The following is a 16,871-nucleotide window of genomic DNA, read 5'->3' as shown; positions in this document are numbered from 1 at the left end:
TAAGTGAAAAATAAAAATAAAAAAGCAGAAATGAAATTTACAATTCTATAAAAAGATTCACGGTGGAAAATGAGCAGTATTATTAACAATGAAAAGCTTCGGACGTGACAGGAACTAGAATCCGGCAGACACAAAACCAAACCAAATAGTATTTTTAATTGAAAATATTATCCATATTTTGTTTATCCCCACCGACCTCACCGTGACAATAAAGGTTGTTGGCTGGGATATAAAGCCATCATTAGTTGCACTGAACTCATTACTAAAGTCCTCTAAATTTCAAGCAGGTTTACAGTGAGCAATCCTACAGGCCAGAGACCAAGTCATGTTCTACTTCACTACAGAAAGGAACCGGAATTTTAAGTTGTGATAATAATAAATGAAAACCATTTGACATTTTATAAAACTAGGGAAGAATTCCCAGCATCTTGTCAATGCACCAGCACGTGAAAGATCAACTATTTATCTAGCAATTTTCAGAGCTTTGAAGATATTCAAAGACAACTTGGTTTGTATCCATTTATCTTAACAAGGTTTCAGACACTGCAATTGCAAGGCTTGCCGAGTTCTTTGTAACATGAAAATCAAAAGTCTAAATTTATTGGATTACTTCTTATTCTACCTAATTAAATTACTATTAACTGGAATAGGAAGTAAACTCATTTTACTACATCCATCATCTTAGTTTGTCAGCCAGCAGAATAAAAATATATGATTTAAAATACTTTGTTTACCCAAGGGATTAATCTCCAGGTAGGTAAAGAAGAGATCCTCGAACAGTCTGAACAGTCCAACAATAAAAGATGCCAGAACACTGCATAGATAAAAACAAGTGTTAAAGTTACACAAAATAAAAGTAACAAACCAATGCATGACGTCAAAGAGGGTGTCAGCGAAGGGGGACAGAGACTGAGAACTGAGCGCACAGAATAAGGGACAGGAGTCAGGGCGCAGAGGGACAAGAGAGAGTGCACGTAGGAAGGGGATAGAAGGGAAGAATGAAGGGCGCAAAGAGGGATGCGACGTCGTGGGTGCACGCGTAAGGGGCAACAGGATGCCAGTGGTCATGTGGGAGGGCAAAAGCACCCAAGGCCGGGGGGGCAGATGCAGCACATAGTGCAGCAAGATTGTGTATGTGGGGTGCGGATAATGTATTGAGAAATATTTCAATACTCTGCATCTAAACTCATCCTTTACATTTTACAGGTGTTATGCAGAGCTGCCAAGATTTGTCAGAGCATTTCAGTATTCTAGTACATGAAAATCAGTATATTGCTGAGGAAATCAGTATTTTTACGTGGCGCCATTTTGCTGGAATTTTTTTTTTATTTTTTGTGTGCGGTCATACCCCATGTAAGAGTACAAGAATGCATAATTTTGCATTATTAAACAGCAGTATACAAAGAAATGGCAATGAATGCCCTGTCAAGTAAGGTGTGTAGAAGCACCTTACTTGACATAGTGCATTCATTGCCATCTCTTTGTATACTGCTGTTTTCAATGGTTGCTTCCTGCTTTTAGCACCAGATTATGATGTAGAAGCCATTTTGGAAGCCTCCCTCGCTCTCATTCCCTCCTTCCTCTTTTCCCTCCCTCCCCCTCCCTCTCTCCTTCCTTTTTTTTTCTCCCTCCCTCTCTTATTCCCTCCCTCCCTCTTTCCTTCTCCCTCTCTCCCTCCATCCCACCCCGAACAGTCTGTGACCCATAGCACTGTGGCCATAGCGCTATGTGTAATGCCCATAGCGCTCCAGCTGGTAGAGCTATTTTTTAGAACCCAGACAACTCTTCCTTTAAATTCCCACGCGCTCAACTGACAGCGCTGTTTAAACCTGGAGCGGGGCAGGCAGTTCAAAGCTCACAAAAATAATCATCCAGATCTTGACATTTAAAATAGAAACAGATATAATCTGCTATAATTTTTAGAGGTACAGTATGACTTTTTATAACCTTGCATTTTTTAAGCAGCAAGATGAAACAGGAAGTCGGGACGATTTAAAAAAAAAAATCCGTATTTTACAAAGCAAATCCGTACATCCGTATTCTTATGGCATTTCCGTACAAAATACGGAAAGTCCTTACCACTTGGCAGCTCTGCTTATGGAAGAGCAATACTGAGGGAAGAGCAAATAAACAAACACAAAGATGTACGATTCTGCCCAAGTTTAAAAAAAAATACTTTTGACCTCTTGGCAATTCTTCAGAATAACACAGAATTGAGGATCATGTGAAAACAAAAGCAATCTAATCTTCTCCATATTTTCCCTTTAACATGTGCTCAGTAAACACATGAAATAGGAATTAACAATTTTCAAGTAAATACAAAATTCAGTCGGAAGGACTCTCCTACCTAAAATCTGTGGCTACCCAAGATTAAGATCAAAATATTTACACCAAAAGAGATCAAAGGATATCGATAGTTAAATTAAAGATTACCCACTGTTGAACTGAATGACAAGACTTGCTTGGTCTGATAGAACTCTAGGTCCAATATACTGTCACTTTCATCTGATATTGCTACAACTAGCATTTGCAGATCCATTGTAGAAATATTTATGTTTAAGAAGGAACTGCAGATGCTGGAAAAATCTAAAGTAGACAAAAAATGCTGGAGAAACTCAGCGGGTCATGGGGAGAAGGAATAGGCGGCGTTTCGGGTCTGAAGAAGGGTCTCGACCGAAAACGTCGCCTATTCCTTCTCTCCGTAGAAATTTTTATTCCAACTTTGAGCTAGATCTGAAATCTTCAGTTCACTATTATATATATGTTCAGACTATATGAATGTAACTTGAACCCCAGCCACAATGTCTGGCCTCCAATGTATTGTTGTCCATTTAGCTGGGTTCAGTTTGGCATTCTGCACTATTGGGTGCAATGGATTGTAAACAGATTGCAAATATTGAGTTTGCAATAACCAACCCGATCTCCCGGTGGCTCAGCACTTCAACTCCCCCTCCCATTCCGAATCAGACCTTTCTGTCCTGGGCCTCTTCCATGTCCAGAGTGAGTCCCACCGCAAATTGGAGGAGCAGCACCTCATATTTCGCTTGGGTAGTCTACACCCCAGCGGTATGAACATTGACTTCTCCAATTTCAGGTAGTCCTTGCTTTCTCCCTCCTTCCCCTCTTTTCCCAGCTCTCCCACAGCCCACTGTCTCCGCCTCTTCCTTTCTTCTTCTGCCCCCCACCCCCACATCAGTCTGAAGAAGGGTCTCGACCCGAAATGTCACCTATTCCTTCGCTCCAAAGATGCTACCTCCCCGCTAAGTTTCTCCAGCATTTTTATCTACCTGCAAATATTGAGAAGTTGAACAAACATCTACTCTTAGCCCTTATCTACCTTTGCTTTTTCTCCAGAGGTGCTGCCTGACCCAGTGACTCCAGAATTGTGTGTCTATCTTCGGTAACCTATTCTTTTTCTCCAGAGTCTGCTTGACCTGCCGGTTACTCCAGCATTTTGTCTATCTTCGGTATGTCTGAAGGGCTCCGACCAAAAGCTTCACTTATTCCTTCTCTCCAGAGATGTTGCCTGACCCGCTCAGTTACTCCAGCATTTTGTGCCTATCTTTGGTATAAACCAGCATCGGCAGTTCCTTCCTACACCCCTTGTCAGCCCACACCACTCCCCCAAGATGATCAAGTGACGTGATTTGTTTTTACTGTTTCGATGCCAATTATCACCCAGGAGATAAAGCAACCGACACAGGCCAGTGGTACCTTTACCGGCTTCAGTTTAATGTGTTAGCCAAGAGAGAGCTCCTCAATCGATGACTACGTTATTGTAACTGGAGTGCCAGCCCAGATTGAGAGCTCAGTTCTCTGGAGGACGAACCCTGGAATTGAACCCACCTCCAACTGACTCAGCAGTGCTGCTACTCATCATCATGGGAGATGGGAGCACAAGATTCAGTTGCTACACCAGTAGCCAGGGTCCTGGATCACTGATCCAGACAGACAAATTTGAATCCCACGTGGCACCCAGAGAATTAAAATCCTAGTAATTACTTACATACACCTGAATTTTTTTTTTTTAATTAGTTGGTCTTGATAAAATTAATCATGAAACTACTGGTTTGTTGCGAGAACACACGATTCACTGATGTATTTCTGGGAGATATCCATTCCTGCCTATATTCCACTTCAGACCCACCAATGTGAGTGACTGTTAAATGCGTTCTTGGTTCAAGGGTTATAGAAGCTGGTACTCTAAAGTGATGTCCACATCCCATGTATGAATGACAACAAAAATCCAAAATGAAATCAGAGCAGACCTGCAAGATCCCGAAACAAAGCTCCTAAAGCAGTTTTTATCCACGAGTAGTTGCTCTACGCAACAGCCAAAAATCTGTAGCCTCCCTCTGATCTGGTATTTTGTTGGTTCACATGCTTGACCAATGGTGTTTTATCATTAATGTTTTATTGTTATTAATGTTTAGTGTTTTCGGAGTCATTCGTAACTGTCACTGTATGTCATGTTGTTACTTGTGGGCGGAGCACCAAGGCAAATTCCTTTTATGTGAATACTTGGCCGATAAACTTACTTATGCACTTAAATGGAGAAGTTTAATAACTCTGGTGCTACATGGATGAAAGAAAGGAGATTTTTTTTTTTTTTTTTTTAAACTCACCTTTTTCTGTTTGCAGGCACATGGAGCAACAAGTGGTCACAGACATCCTGCTCACTCAATTTTCCATCAACTTCTACGAGCAGCTTGCAGGCTTTAGAATCAACGTCACCCAACATCTACTCCACCCTCATGATGGAAAAGCACAAAGTCACCTTCCCGTGCTGCATAGATGCACACGTAGAATTCGTCCTCCTAAGTAAGAACCACAAATATAACTGACTGCCTTAACTGAATGCTAATAAGCTATAAGATCTTAGGTACACAAAAAAGCTGGAGAAACTCAGCGGGTGCAGCAGCATCTATGGAGCGAAGGAAATAGGCAACGTTTCGGCCCGAAACCCTTCCGGGTTTCGTCCCGAAACGTTGCCTATTTCCTTCAGGGTTTCACCCCGAAACGTTGCCTTTTTCCTTCCCTCCATAGATGCTGCTGCACCCGCTGAGTTTCTCCAGCTTTTTTGTGTACCTTTGATTCTCCAGCATCTGCAGTTCCTTCTTAAACACAGCTATAAGATCTTGATGTGTTTCCTGGTGTTGAGGAAATGGAGGGGTGATAATTTCAATGTGCTCGAAAAGTCAACAGCTTTCAGTACAGTCAGGGTAGACACTCATGTCCTCTGATGGATGAAAATACAATGCAAGAAAACGTATGGTTTCACTAACCTGCTTGTGAGGTACAAATGGCTCAATCAGAAAGTTTTTGAGGTTGCCCTTTGCACGTCCAACCTAGTGAAATAAAATATTAAATTAGCAGCAAAATACTGCGAACCCTGATGACCAAAGTAATGATATCACATCTTGTGTAGCTCAGAAATGTTTCATGTATAACATTATTTTAATTGCAGTCACAACTAAGAGCAAAGTGTGAATATTTCTTGTAGGATCTTAATAGGAAGAGTTACTATGTTGATGGGAAATATTGGCCAGGATGTTCCCATCAAAGCACACCAACAGTATTACATTTAATCATGGAACTATCTACAATCATTTCATTGCATTTCGTTGTCTCTGTACTGTACACTGACAATGACAATTAAATTGAATCTGAATCTGAATCTGAATCAAATTCCCCTCTGATGAATTGTCTCTCTTATATCAAGGGGTTGCCTTTTAGAGTTGTTGCTTCAGACTATCAATCTTACAGCCATGTGGTAGTGATATTAACATCCAAGGCTATGCTGCTCCAGCTGCTAAGAATTTAGGTTTAACTCGAACAATGCAGTGGATTGCACTAAAGATTGTTTGGTTGGCTTATAATTGTCACGTGTTCTAACATAGTGAAAAACATTTGCCTTGGATGTTGGACAGTTAAACCATACCACACACAAGTGCAATATAGACACAGTACAACAGTTGGTGCAAAGAGAAAAATAACCAGAGTGCAGAATATAGCCACAGAGGAAGTGCAGGTTTTAACAAAGTGCAAGGTTTACAATCAGGTAGGTTGGAAGATCAAGATTGAGGAAAAACATTGAAGTCTATTAACAGCAGGGAGGAAGCTGTTCCTGAATCTGGCCGAACACACTTTCAAGCTTTTGGATCTGCTGCCCGATAGGGGAGTGGAGATGGAGATAATCGGGTGCGAGCTGCCCCCCGATTATGCTGGCTGCTTTCCCCGAGGAGACGTGAAGCGTAGATGGAGTTGACGGTGGTGTGGGTGGGGATGGACTGGGCTGCTTCAACAACCGTTTGCAACTTTTTGCAGTCATGGGAAGAGCAGTTGCCAAACAAAGTTGCGAAGCATCCCAATAGGATGCGGTCTGTGATGTATTTGTAGAAATTGATAAAGAGTCATTATGAACATGCTGAACTTCCCTGGTCTCTTCCAAGGAAGAAGGTGCATTGGTTCACCTTCTTGGCCGTAGCATGAATGTGGTGGCACGTTGTGAAATACCCAATTGAGAATCTCCAGCAGCTTTGTACAGTAGATCTTTGTAAATGGTGAACTCATTTTGATTCAAGATATAAAAATCATCCTTTTAAAAATTCCCACATTTCCTGAACTTTAATCCAGAATTCATGATTTTGTTTGTAATCTGTGCAGATCGGGTGGAATAACAATAAATGGACTTTCTTATGGAGAGGTGGGGGAAAATCAAAAATAAATGGCTCAATGACAACAATGTTCAAAAGGCCATGAACTGGATAAGTGGCCACACAAGAACAGACAGGCATAAACTCCTTCCTCAATAACTCCTTTACCATCTTCAACCTTATCAAGCACGGGAACAAACAAAAAAGTCGTTGCTCGGTTATGCCCTTCACAATACCAAGCCTGTAACCCTTCAGACCAACATGATATACAAGTCTGCTTTGAGCATAAATGTATATAGGACGGGACATGTTATGAGCTGTGCTATACCCAGTTGTCTTAGACAGCATGGTGCCATATGATGTGGTCCGAGAGGGACTTGGAATGGCGAGTTTGCATCTCTCATTGTGCTGGCACCACATTGCTGCTTCTATTTGGTTTTTTTCTACAAAGCATGAGCAATGGAAGCTGCGGACTATATTTAGATCTCAGCAAAACAAATTAGCATCTATGTAAGATGCTGTGGTAGCTGGCATTTAGTAAATTACATTTCACTTGTCAAGTCCATCAAAGAAAATGAAAGATGGCAACATCATTACGTCTGAAAGTCTGGATGCATGAATTTTGTTACATTCCCTAATGGACTGTCCTGTGGCTGGCATTTAACAGACAGTCAAGATCGTATTTATGAGGGAGGGTAGATCACCCAGTGACAGGCGGTCTCCATCTTACATGCTGTAAAGTTCAATTTAGAGCTGCTTTCAAATTCCAGCTCAGACAACACAGCCCTGCCGTGACAGAATACGCTTAAAAACTCGATTTGAAATTCAATGAAGGTTTCAGTCAAGGTTTTGAGTACCTTACCGAGTAAATATTTGAATACAATTAAAAGCAAACACATTAAGTTTAAATTACCAGATCTGCACAAATCTGACATTCTTTGCCTTTAAAATGTTTTGCGGCAGTTTCAAGTGATAATGAACAGTATTCAAAGGCTGTCCGCTGCTGTAGATGTCAGCTGATCTACATCGGTGAGACTAAGGGAAGGCTGGGCGATCGTTTCGCCGAACACCTCCGCTCGGTCCGCAAGAACCTACCCGACCTCCCAGTGGCTCAGCACTTCAACTCCCCATCCCATTCCCCGTCCGACCTCTCAGTCCTGGGTCTCCTCCATGGCCAGAGTGAGCAACACTGGAAATTGAAGGAACAGCACCTCATATTCCGCTTGGGAAGTCTGCATCCTGCGGGCATGGACATTGAATTCTCCCAATTTTGTTAGCCTTTGCTGTCTCCTCCCATCCCTCAGCCCTCGGGCTCCTCCTCCTCCTTTTTCCTTCCTTCTCCACACCACCCCCTATCAGTCTGAAGAAGGGTTTCCTTCGCTCCATAGATGCTGCTGCACCCGCTGAGTTTCTCCAGCATTTTTGTGTACCTTCGATTTTCCAGCGTCTGCAGTTCCTTCTTAAACAGTATTCAAAGGTTAGAAACATAGAAATTAGGTGCAGGAGTTTCCCCTTCGAGCCTCCCGCCATTCAGATGATCATGGCTGCATCCAACTCAGTATTCCGTACCTGCCTTCTCTCCATACCCTCTGATCCCCTTAGCCACAAGGGCCACATCTAACTCCCTCTTAAATATAGCCAATGAACTGGCCTCGACTACCCTCTGCGGCAGAGTTCTGGAGATTCACCACTCTCTGCAAAAAAGTTCTTCTCATCTCGGTTTTAAGGACAATATTTAAGCTGGACTTGTCCCTTTTCGGGAGCAATCTTCCTGTTCTAGCCTTCCAACCCCTATAATTTTGAATTTCTATAAGATCCCCTCTCAATCTCCTAAATTCTAGAGAGTATAAACCAAGTCTATCCAGTCTTTCTTTCATAAGACAGTCCTGAAAAAGAATCAGTTGGTGAACCTTCTCTGCACTCCCTCTAATGTTGGGGGGGGGGGGAGACCAAAACTGTACGCAATACTCCAGGTGTGGTCTCACCAAGACCCTGTACAGCTGCAGTAGAACCTCCCTGCTCCTATACTCAAATCCTTTTGCTATGAAAGCTTGATATAAGGAATTGAAATGAAAATTGTTGAATGTTGGGGGGGGAAACTGCAGTTAGGAAGAACTTTCAATTGAAACTATTCTAGGAAGCGCTTCTGTTGTAGATAAAAAGATGCCAGTATGCCAGTACGCAAGATTAATAAACATACTAGTCATAAAAAATGTTGCTTAAAATTGTAATGCGGCCATTTCAGATTCAGATTCAACTTTAATTGTCATTGTCAGTGTACAGTACAGAGACAACAAAATGCAGTTAGCATCTCCCTGGAAGAGCGACATAGAATATGATTGCAATAAAAAAATCTATTTACATGCATACAGTCATAGTGTTTTTCCTGTGGGAGGAGTGTCCGGGGGGGGGGGGGGTCCGGGGGGGGGGGGTGATTGGCAGTCACCGAGGTACATTGTTGAGTAGTGTGACAACCGCAGGGAAGTAGCTGTTCCTGGACAGCTCCATCTTCAAGCTTTCTTATCATTGAAAAATGTGTTTCAAGGACAAGATAACATCACCTTGCGGGTTCCTTGGCTGCAAGCCTGTCGCAACAATTCAGTTAACAAACAGGATAATCATTGAATGACTCACTGCCATCACTGTAAGAGGAAAATTAAAATATATCGCAAGACCATTTGAGCACTAGGTTTTTCCACAGCAGTCACATTGTCCTTGCATACTACCACCCTCTTCCCCCGGGTTCGAGCCCTTACCATCGTCTCTTGTTCCATCCGTGGCTTTAACCATTCCTTCACTTCAGCCAAATTGAGATTAACCCCAATCAGGCCCAATTTACCACGACGCTTGATCAGCTGGTCTGGCTTCACCACTAGACGCTAAAAATAAAGAGTTAAAAAACGTTGAAGTTAAATTGCAACAAGATTTCTGATTAAACGGAATCCAAACAAACCAAGGAACTCAACATCTCAGAATTTCAAGAACGTTTCAGGAATTTAGGGAGATGATTTTCCTCGAAAAGTACTTGCATTTATGTAGCCCCTTTCATTTCCTTTGGACATTTAAATGTTTCATTATTGATTATTTACTTTTCAGGTGGACTGAAGATCCCACGAAGAGCAGGAAGATCTCCACTCCACTCAGACTTGCATTTTCTCTCTCTCAACAAAAAAAATCTACATAGATTTATCTGCTCATCAAAAGTTTACATTTGTGGGACCTTGCTGTTAATAAAATTGACTGCTGCATTTCTTAGACTATACTCGTAACTAGGCTTCAAAACTATTACACCAGCTGTTTGGGCAACATGAAAGTATTTTTAACTTTCACCAACTTGCCTTGGTTTGGAGGAAGGTTAGCTGGATCTATTCAGAGATATCTCAACTGGAAAGGTACTTGAAGGCAGGGTTTGCCGCTACATATCGTAACTGCAGAGGATTTTGAACTTTTAAAAAAGTGGTTTGAAGGAATATGGATCAAACAAGGGCAAATAGAGCGAACTTAGGGTATCTTGATAACGGCATGCAGGAGTTGGGCTGGAGGTCCCGTCTGTGCTATACGACTATGACTATGGTTCAGTTGCTTTAACTCATGATATTTTGAGCTAAATTAATTAACAGCATAATTTTGCATCCCTCTAGACCCCTCCCAAAAAGAACAGCAGTATCCAAGTATCAACAGGGCTCTCAACCTCTCAGCTTCCCCACCCTCTTGTGTAAAAGTTGAATTATTCTTGTCTGAATCTAGACAATCTTAATGTTTGGTTGTTTAGAAGGCTGCCCACATCGCCTAGATTGCAACTGGAAGGAAAAAGTGCTGAAAAAAAATAAAACCTTGAGAAGGTCAGAGCTGAGAAAGTCGTGCCAATAAAACTGAATTATGCTTTTAGATAAAGACAAGCAGTACAATGTTTCTGCCAAATTTGTTGAGCTCCAAATCTACTTAATTGTGAAAGCACATTTCATTTGGCAGATGAATGTAAAATTACATTAGTCACTGGTAAATTTAATTAGCCCTAACACAGTTTTCCCAAATACTTGGATTACTACCACACAATACAAGACAGTTAACCTTCAGAATAATTTCAATATCACCACTGACTTTGGCACTCAATTAAGCATGCATTGATAAATTGAAATGCAGCCAAGATGGTCATGAAATAGACACAGGTAACTGTATATCCTGTTAAGCATACATTCTAGAATTTAACACAGGGACTGATCATGGCTTGGCCATGCACACGCAAACACCAACACACAGAGCTACTGACATCAGCCCTGCCATCACTGGTGGGAAGGGTGGTGAATGGGAGCAGTGGTAAACCTTAAAAAATGAACAGCTTGACACCAATTGCAAAAAAAAAAAACTTACATGGGCACGCACACAGGACTAGCTTAGATGGGGGCATCTCGATCAGCATGGATGAGATGAACTGAGGGGTTTGTTTTGTACTGTATGACTGTGACTATGACCTGATCTAAGGTAGGCAAAAATGCTGAAGAAACTCAGCGGATCAGTCTGAAGAAGGGTCTCGACCCAAAACGTCACCTATTCCTTCGCTCCATAGATGCTGCCTCACCCGCTGAGTTTCTCCAGCATTTTTGTCTACCTTAGATACCTCCACCATCTACCTTCCATTTTTCCAGCATCTGCAGTTCTTTCTTAAACATGACCTGATCTATCTATTTATCAGCATAAATTCATCTCTGATCCAACAAGTAAATATTACAATAATCAGGAATGGAAGACAGAGGTAGAAAGCACACTAAAAAACATTTCTTTTTAACTTGATTCTAAGGGTCGCCATTTTAAATGTGGCAACCTCAGTCACAATTTACATAACAGCTGGAAGCATATGGGCGCTGAAACAATTTTTTTCCTCCCATTTGTCTGTAAAAGATAAACAATTAATCCTGGCACTGTGCATATTATTTAAATTAATTTAAAAAAAGACTTCATAAACTGTCCTTACTCTTGAACAACTTAAGAAAAACGAGGGTAAAAACAAATAATTGCATGCCAAAACTGAAAATAAGTTGCAGACAGTAAATATGGATCCAGGTTAGAATCTACATGCACAGTCGTGGAGTATTCTAACAATTTCCACCAGTTTAGGAATGTGAGCAAAACAGGGCACGATGCCAATCACTAATCTCTTACTTCAAAGAAATGACTTACAACCTGATAAGATTAATCCACCTTCTGATAACTGACTACAGGAATTTATTAAAGTATCTGCAGCTTTAATGTAGCAGGGACATGTCTGCATCATGAAAAACTCTTTAAAATAGCACCAATCGGCAAAGCTACTCAAAGGTATTTATGACAGCTGTGTGCTTTCAAATTATAGGACTACTCTCTGTGGAGAGACACTGTCAGGTGGAATAGCCGAAGCTTTGTACTGCCACCAGGCAGGACAGTGACGTATTCCTTCCCTCGAATCTCAAGATGACACTGGGTGCCAGAGACAGAAATGCCTTTAACCCAGCACCAACTGCAGCACTATTCAAAGTTCGATAATATTGTACCAGGTGAGAAAAACAATCGCTCATCTTTCATAAGCAGTATATTTTTCAACATCCTCAATTAATATAATTGTTTCCATGACTTATGGTACATAATAATGTCAGAGTTACAAATGTGGATTGAATTTGAGATCCAATTGAAACTTACCGACATACAGAGCCACATAATTGTTGCATATTTACAAGATACACCACTGGACTTGTGTGCCATCAACATAACTAAGATCACCACTGCATCGTTCAGCCCTGGGACCACCCCGTGCAAGCTACTCACCTCAGTCTGGAGCCAAGGATGCTGTTGGACGAGGAGCCCCCAGTCAGTCTCAGGTCGCACTGTAGCATTTTTGAACTTGTTCTGGACCGTCGCTTTTGTGGAAATGAACTTGTAAAGGAATTCTTTACCGGTCAACTCAGATATGGCCTTAGCTGACATGACTGCTTAATTAGCTACAGGGGGAGGGGGGGAGGAGAAAGAGAAAAATGTCAGAAGAAAGATGTCAGTCGTAAACAAAAATAACATGCAAGGGTTCAGTTGTCTTGCAAAGTTAACGCAGCCCCCCTCTCCGCAGATGCTGCCTGGACTGCCGAACACCTCCACCATTTTGCATTTTCATTTCCAATTTCACAAACCTGCCGTTTGGCCCACCAAGTCCGCATCGACCAGTGATCACCCATACAATAGTGCTATCCTACACACCAAGGACAATTTACAGAAGCCAATTAACCTGCAACCCGGAACGTACAGGAGCCTGAAATTTGCAACATCCAGGTTCAGGAACAGCTGCTTCCCCACTGCCATCAGACTATTAAACACAACTTCAAACAAACTCTGAACTATAACAGCCTATTGCACTTTTATCTGTTTATGATGTGTGTATATATATATATATATATTCTGTGGTATATGAACACACTGATCCGATCTGTATTTATGACAATATCCTGTTGTGGTGCAGCAATGTCCTGTTGTGGTGCAGAATTTCATTGTCCTATCTGGGATACATGACAATAAACTCCCTTGACTTCTTGAATCTTGACCTGCACGTCTTTGCAATGTGGGAGGAAATCAGAGCACCCGGAGGAAACTCACAGTCACAGGGGGAACGTGCAAACTCCACACAGACAGCACCCGAGGTCAGGATCGAACCCGTGTTCCTGGCACTGATGGGCAGTGGGCAGCACTACCGCTGCGCCTCTGTGCCGCTCCAAATTCAACTGTTGTTCAATTGAATGCCAACTTCAAATCCCACGTTTGAAGAAAGCCGGGTGGGGGGGGGGGGGAGATAAAACAGATCTTAAAAGCCTTGGACGCTGAAGGCATGGCCACCATCAGTGAAGTAATTTAATCCAAGGACGAGTCAGAGGCCATAACTGAAGAAGGGCATACAACTGTCATGATTGCAGGCCTAGAGGAGAATTCAAAGATAGAGCGAGGCAAGGTCATGAAAGAAGGGTCTCAACCCGATACGTCACCCATTCCTTCTCTCCAGATTTGCTGTCTGTCCCGCTGAGTTACTCCAGCAATATGTGTCTATCCGAGTCATGAAAAGCATTTACAAATTAGAATTCAAAAATTAAAATGAATAAACAAGGGAACCATGATGATGGGGAAGAGCAGAGCTTATAATGTTTTGTTTTTTTCCTCAGGAATGTAGGCACCATTGCCAAAGGCAGTAATTGTTGTCCTATCAGAATTATTGCTGAAATAAATGAGTGAGAAAGGCGAACACATTGCTCTACATCGAGAGATCAAATGTGAACAAATAATGAGTAAAAAGAGCACTTTATTTGCTTCTGATATTGATTAGTAGTTCCAGAGACTCACTTCATGTTTCCAAGTTAATTTAACTACTTGTATTTAAATTCCTCAGCTACAGCAGTAGGATTCAACCTCATCTCTTGATCAGTGGTCAGAACTCTAGCTGTTAGTCCAGTGACTTCACTCAACCCACAATACAATGAAGATAGACACATAAAGCAGGAGTAACTCAGCGGGCCTGGCAGCAGGTAGATTTAGAATGCATTGGAACTGCCGTATCATAGACTCACACAGTACTGAAGTAGGCTATATCGCCCACCATATACATGCCAACTACCAAACACAATTCTACACCAAGAAGGCATAAGAAACTGTAGGTGCTGGTTTACAAATAAATACACAACGTGCTGCTATAATCAGGCAGCATCTTTGGAGAACCTGGTAGGCGATGTTTCAGGTTGAGACCCTTCTTCAAACTGTTTGCAGTGAGGGGGAGAAAGCTGGAAGAGAAGAGGGGGAGGACAATGGTTATCAAGTGATAGATCGATACAGGTGGGGAGGGGAGAAGAGGATGGTGAGGAAAAGATAAAACATTTCTAAGCCAGATGAAGGTATATAGGGAGGAGAGCATGGGGGAATTCTATACTAATCGCATTTAACAACACTTGGCCCACAGCCTTTTCTATTTGTGGTGAATCCTAAATAAAGTGCGAGTCCCTGCCTCCGCCACCCACTCGATGTGTTGTGGAGGTAACAAAGTTATGGATGAACAAAAGCTTCCACTGGGGTCGCCAGGTGGGCATTCTGGAATATTCCATGTAAGCTGAAAAAGAGAAAAAAATCGATCAATATCGATCAATTTGTTTTCGGATTTCTTTGTCCAGATTTCTGCAGAATTTGTGTTTGCATGTGAATTTGGACACTAGTCAGAACAGAAAGAGCACTTGCAAAACAAATCTTCTTTGGTCTCCAAATGTTCAGGCAAATCCATCTCATCTCGATCAAGCAGAAGCTAAACAATTTGATAGTTTAACTTGGCAGGGTAACTGATGACATGTCTGAAGAAGGGTTTCGGCCCGAAACGTAGCCTATTTCCTTCGCTCCATAGATGCTGCTGCACCCGATGAGTTTCTCCAGCTTTTTTTGTGTACCTAACTGATGACATGTGTGTGTTGGGGGGGGAGGGGGAAGGATGGGGAATGTAGACATACCTTGCTATTTCACCACAGGCTGAAGAATTAAGTATTTACTGTATTCAAAAGAACATGAATGTGACAAAGCCAGAAAAACCACTCTGCACCTCTGCACGACACTACGTCAGTGAGAAGCCCAAAGGCCAGTAATTCACATTATACCCGACTTGCCAGAAATATCTCAACAAACCTCATCTCTTGTGCAAAAGTCCTTCATTGTTTTATCGGTTATGACTCATTCTTGCATATAAACAGATCCAAAAAAAAGTTCCAGCTCAAAAGGAATGATACGAACAGGAAGCAATGAAATTATTAGATGCAAATGACCTTAATGCAAAGATCGGGAGGAAAAATTGCTCCAAATAATAGATTGATGCGTGCGACAGGCCGAGATCAATAACCTGAATACTAATGGAAAAATTGTTAGTTATTGCTCTCAGGTCAGGAGCTCACGAATTCAAACGTGTTAACATAAAAACCTAATTATGGAAAAGAAGCAGGGACAGATTATTCACCCCTTCGCCTGCTATGTTATCCAACAAGGCCATGGCTGGTCTGATCAGCTACCTCACTACCATTATCCTGCATGTTATAGCAGAACTACCTGTACCTGGGCAATTGGAAGCAATGGTCACCATTGAAATCCATAAACTGCCGTAGCACACGGAAGATAGACGAAACAAGACATTCTGTGTCAGTGACACAGTACCAACACAAAATGTCAGTGGCAAAGTAGCAGTATAATGGGACCCAAGAAAAGTCCTAAAAGGAAAACTACACTGATCCAGGCAAAAAGAGAGCTGCTCGAGGAATTCGGCCAGTTAGGCAACAAGTGTCCATCACCCTCCACAAACGCTGCCCGATCCACTGAGTTTCTCCAACAGTTCTCCTTTGGTGCAACAGATGACTTCATCTGCAGTCTATTGAGCCTCTAGTCTTAAGGGGGTGGCCATCTTCTGTGGGAGTAGGTTTTTGTTTATTTATAGCACTCTCCCCAACACAGATGGCGAAAGATTAATGCCCAACTTCCGTAAATGGAACATAAAATACAGGGCCAATTGATGCACTATTCAATGTGCCACCTTTGAGATGAAATAACAGACCACAGCCATACTCGCTTGGATAAAATAGATCACGTATCACTACCGGTATTTGAAATGTTCTAGGAATAGGTTTTTCTCGTTCAATATCATTAAAATCAGATACATCTTTTATTAATGTGTTTGCCAGAGCATGCACAGGTAAACTATCTGCATTTCCCACACAGTAATTTCGCTTCAAATGACTTTAAATGAGTGTGAGGTAGACAAAAATGTTGGTGAAACTCAGCGGGTGAGGCAGCATCTATGGAGCGAAGGAATAGGTGACGTTTCGGATTGTGACCCTTCTTCAGACTGTGAAATGCTTTTGGATGTGCTGAAAAAGGCTTGAACTGCTCAAATTACAGTTTTTCTTAAACTAAGGCCAGCAGAGGTGATGGTGGGCCTGCAGTAACCCATTGATCAATATATGAAATGCTCCCACATTTTTTAATTTAGCTTAGTTTAGAGATACAGCGTCGAAACAGGCCCTTCTGCCCACCGACCAGCGATCCCCATACATTAACACTACACACACTAGGGACAATTTACATTTACACCAAGCCAATTCACCTACAAACCTGTATGTCTTGGGAGTGTGGGAGGAAACTGAAGATCGTGCAGAAAATCCACGCAGGTCACAGGGAGAACGTACAAAC

The 16,871-nt window shown here is 41.9% G+C and overlaps 1 protein-coding gene across 1 annotated transcript in view; it reads right to left on the bottom strand.

The window, feature by feature from the left end:
- The window catches only part of aclya (ATP citrate lyase a), a 62,182-nt gene that overhangs the window by 38,861 nt on the left and 6,450 nt on the right, over positions 1–16,871 (bottom strand). Inside the window, 6 exon segments of the mRNA XM_055656912.1 lie at positions 735–814; positions 4,626–4,735; positions 4,737–4,817; positions 5,286–5,348; positions 9,413–9,535; positions 12,456–12,628. Coding sequence (XP_055512887.1) covers positions 735–814; positions 4,626–4,735; positions 4,737–4,817; positions 5,286–5,348; positions 9,413–9,535; positions 12,456–12,614 — 616 coding nt within the window. The 5' untranslated portion in view covers positions 12,615–12,628.

Source organism: Leucoraja erinacea, chromosome 27 (assembly GCF_028641065.1).
Source record: "Leucoraja erinacea ecotype New England chromosome 27, Leri_hhj_1, whole genome shotgun sequence".
Taxonomy (NCBI): domain Eukaryota; kingdom Metazoa; phylum Chordata; class Chondrichthyes; order Rajiformes; family Rajidae; genus Leucoraja; species Leucoraja erinaceus.
Note: the sequence above shows the minus strand (reverse complement) of the source record. Positions and strands in the feature narration are given on the sequence as shown.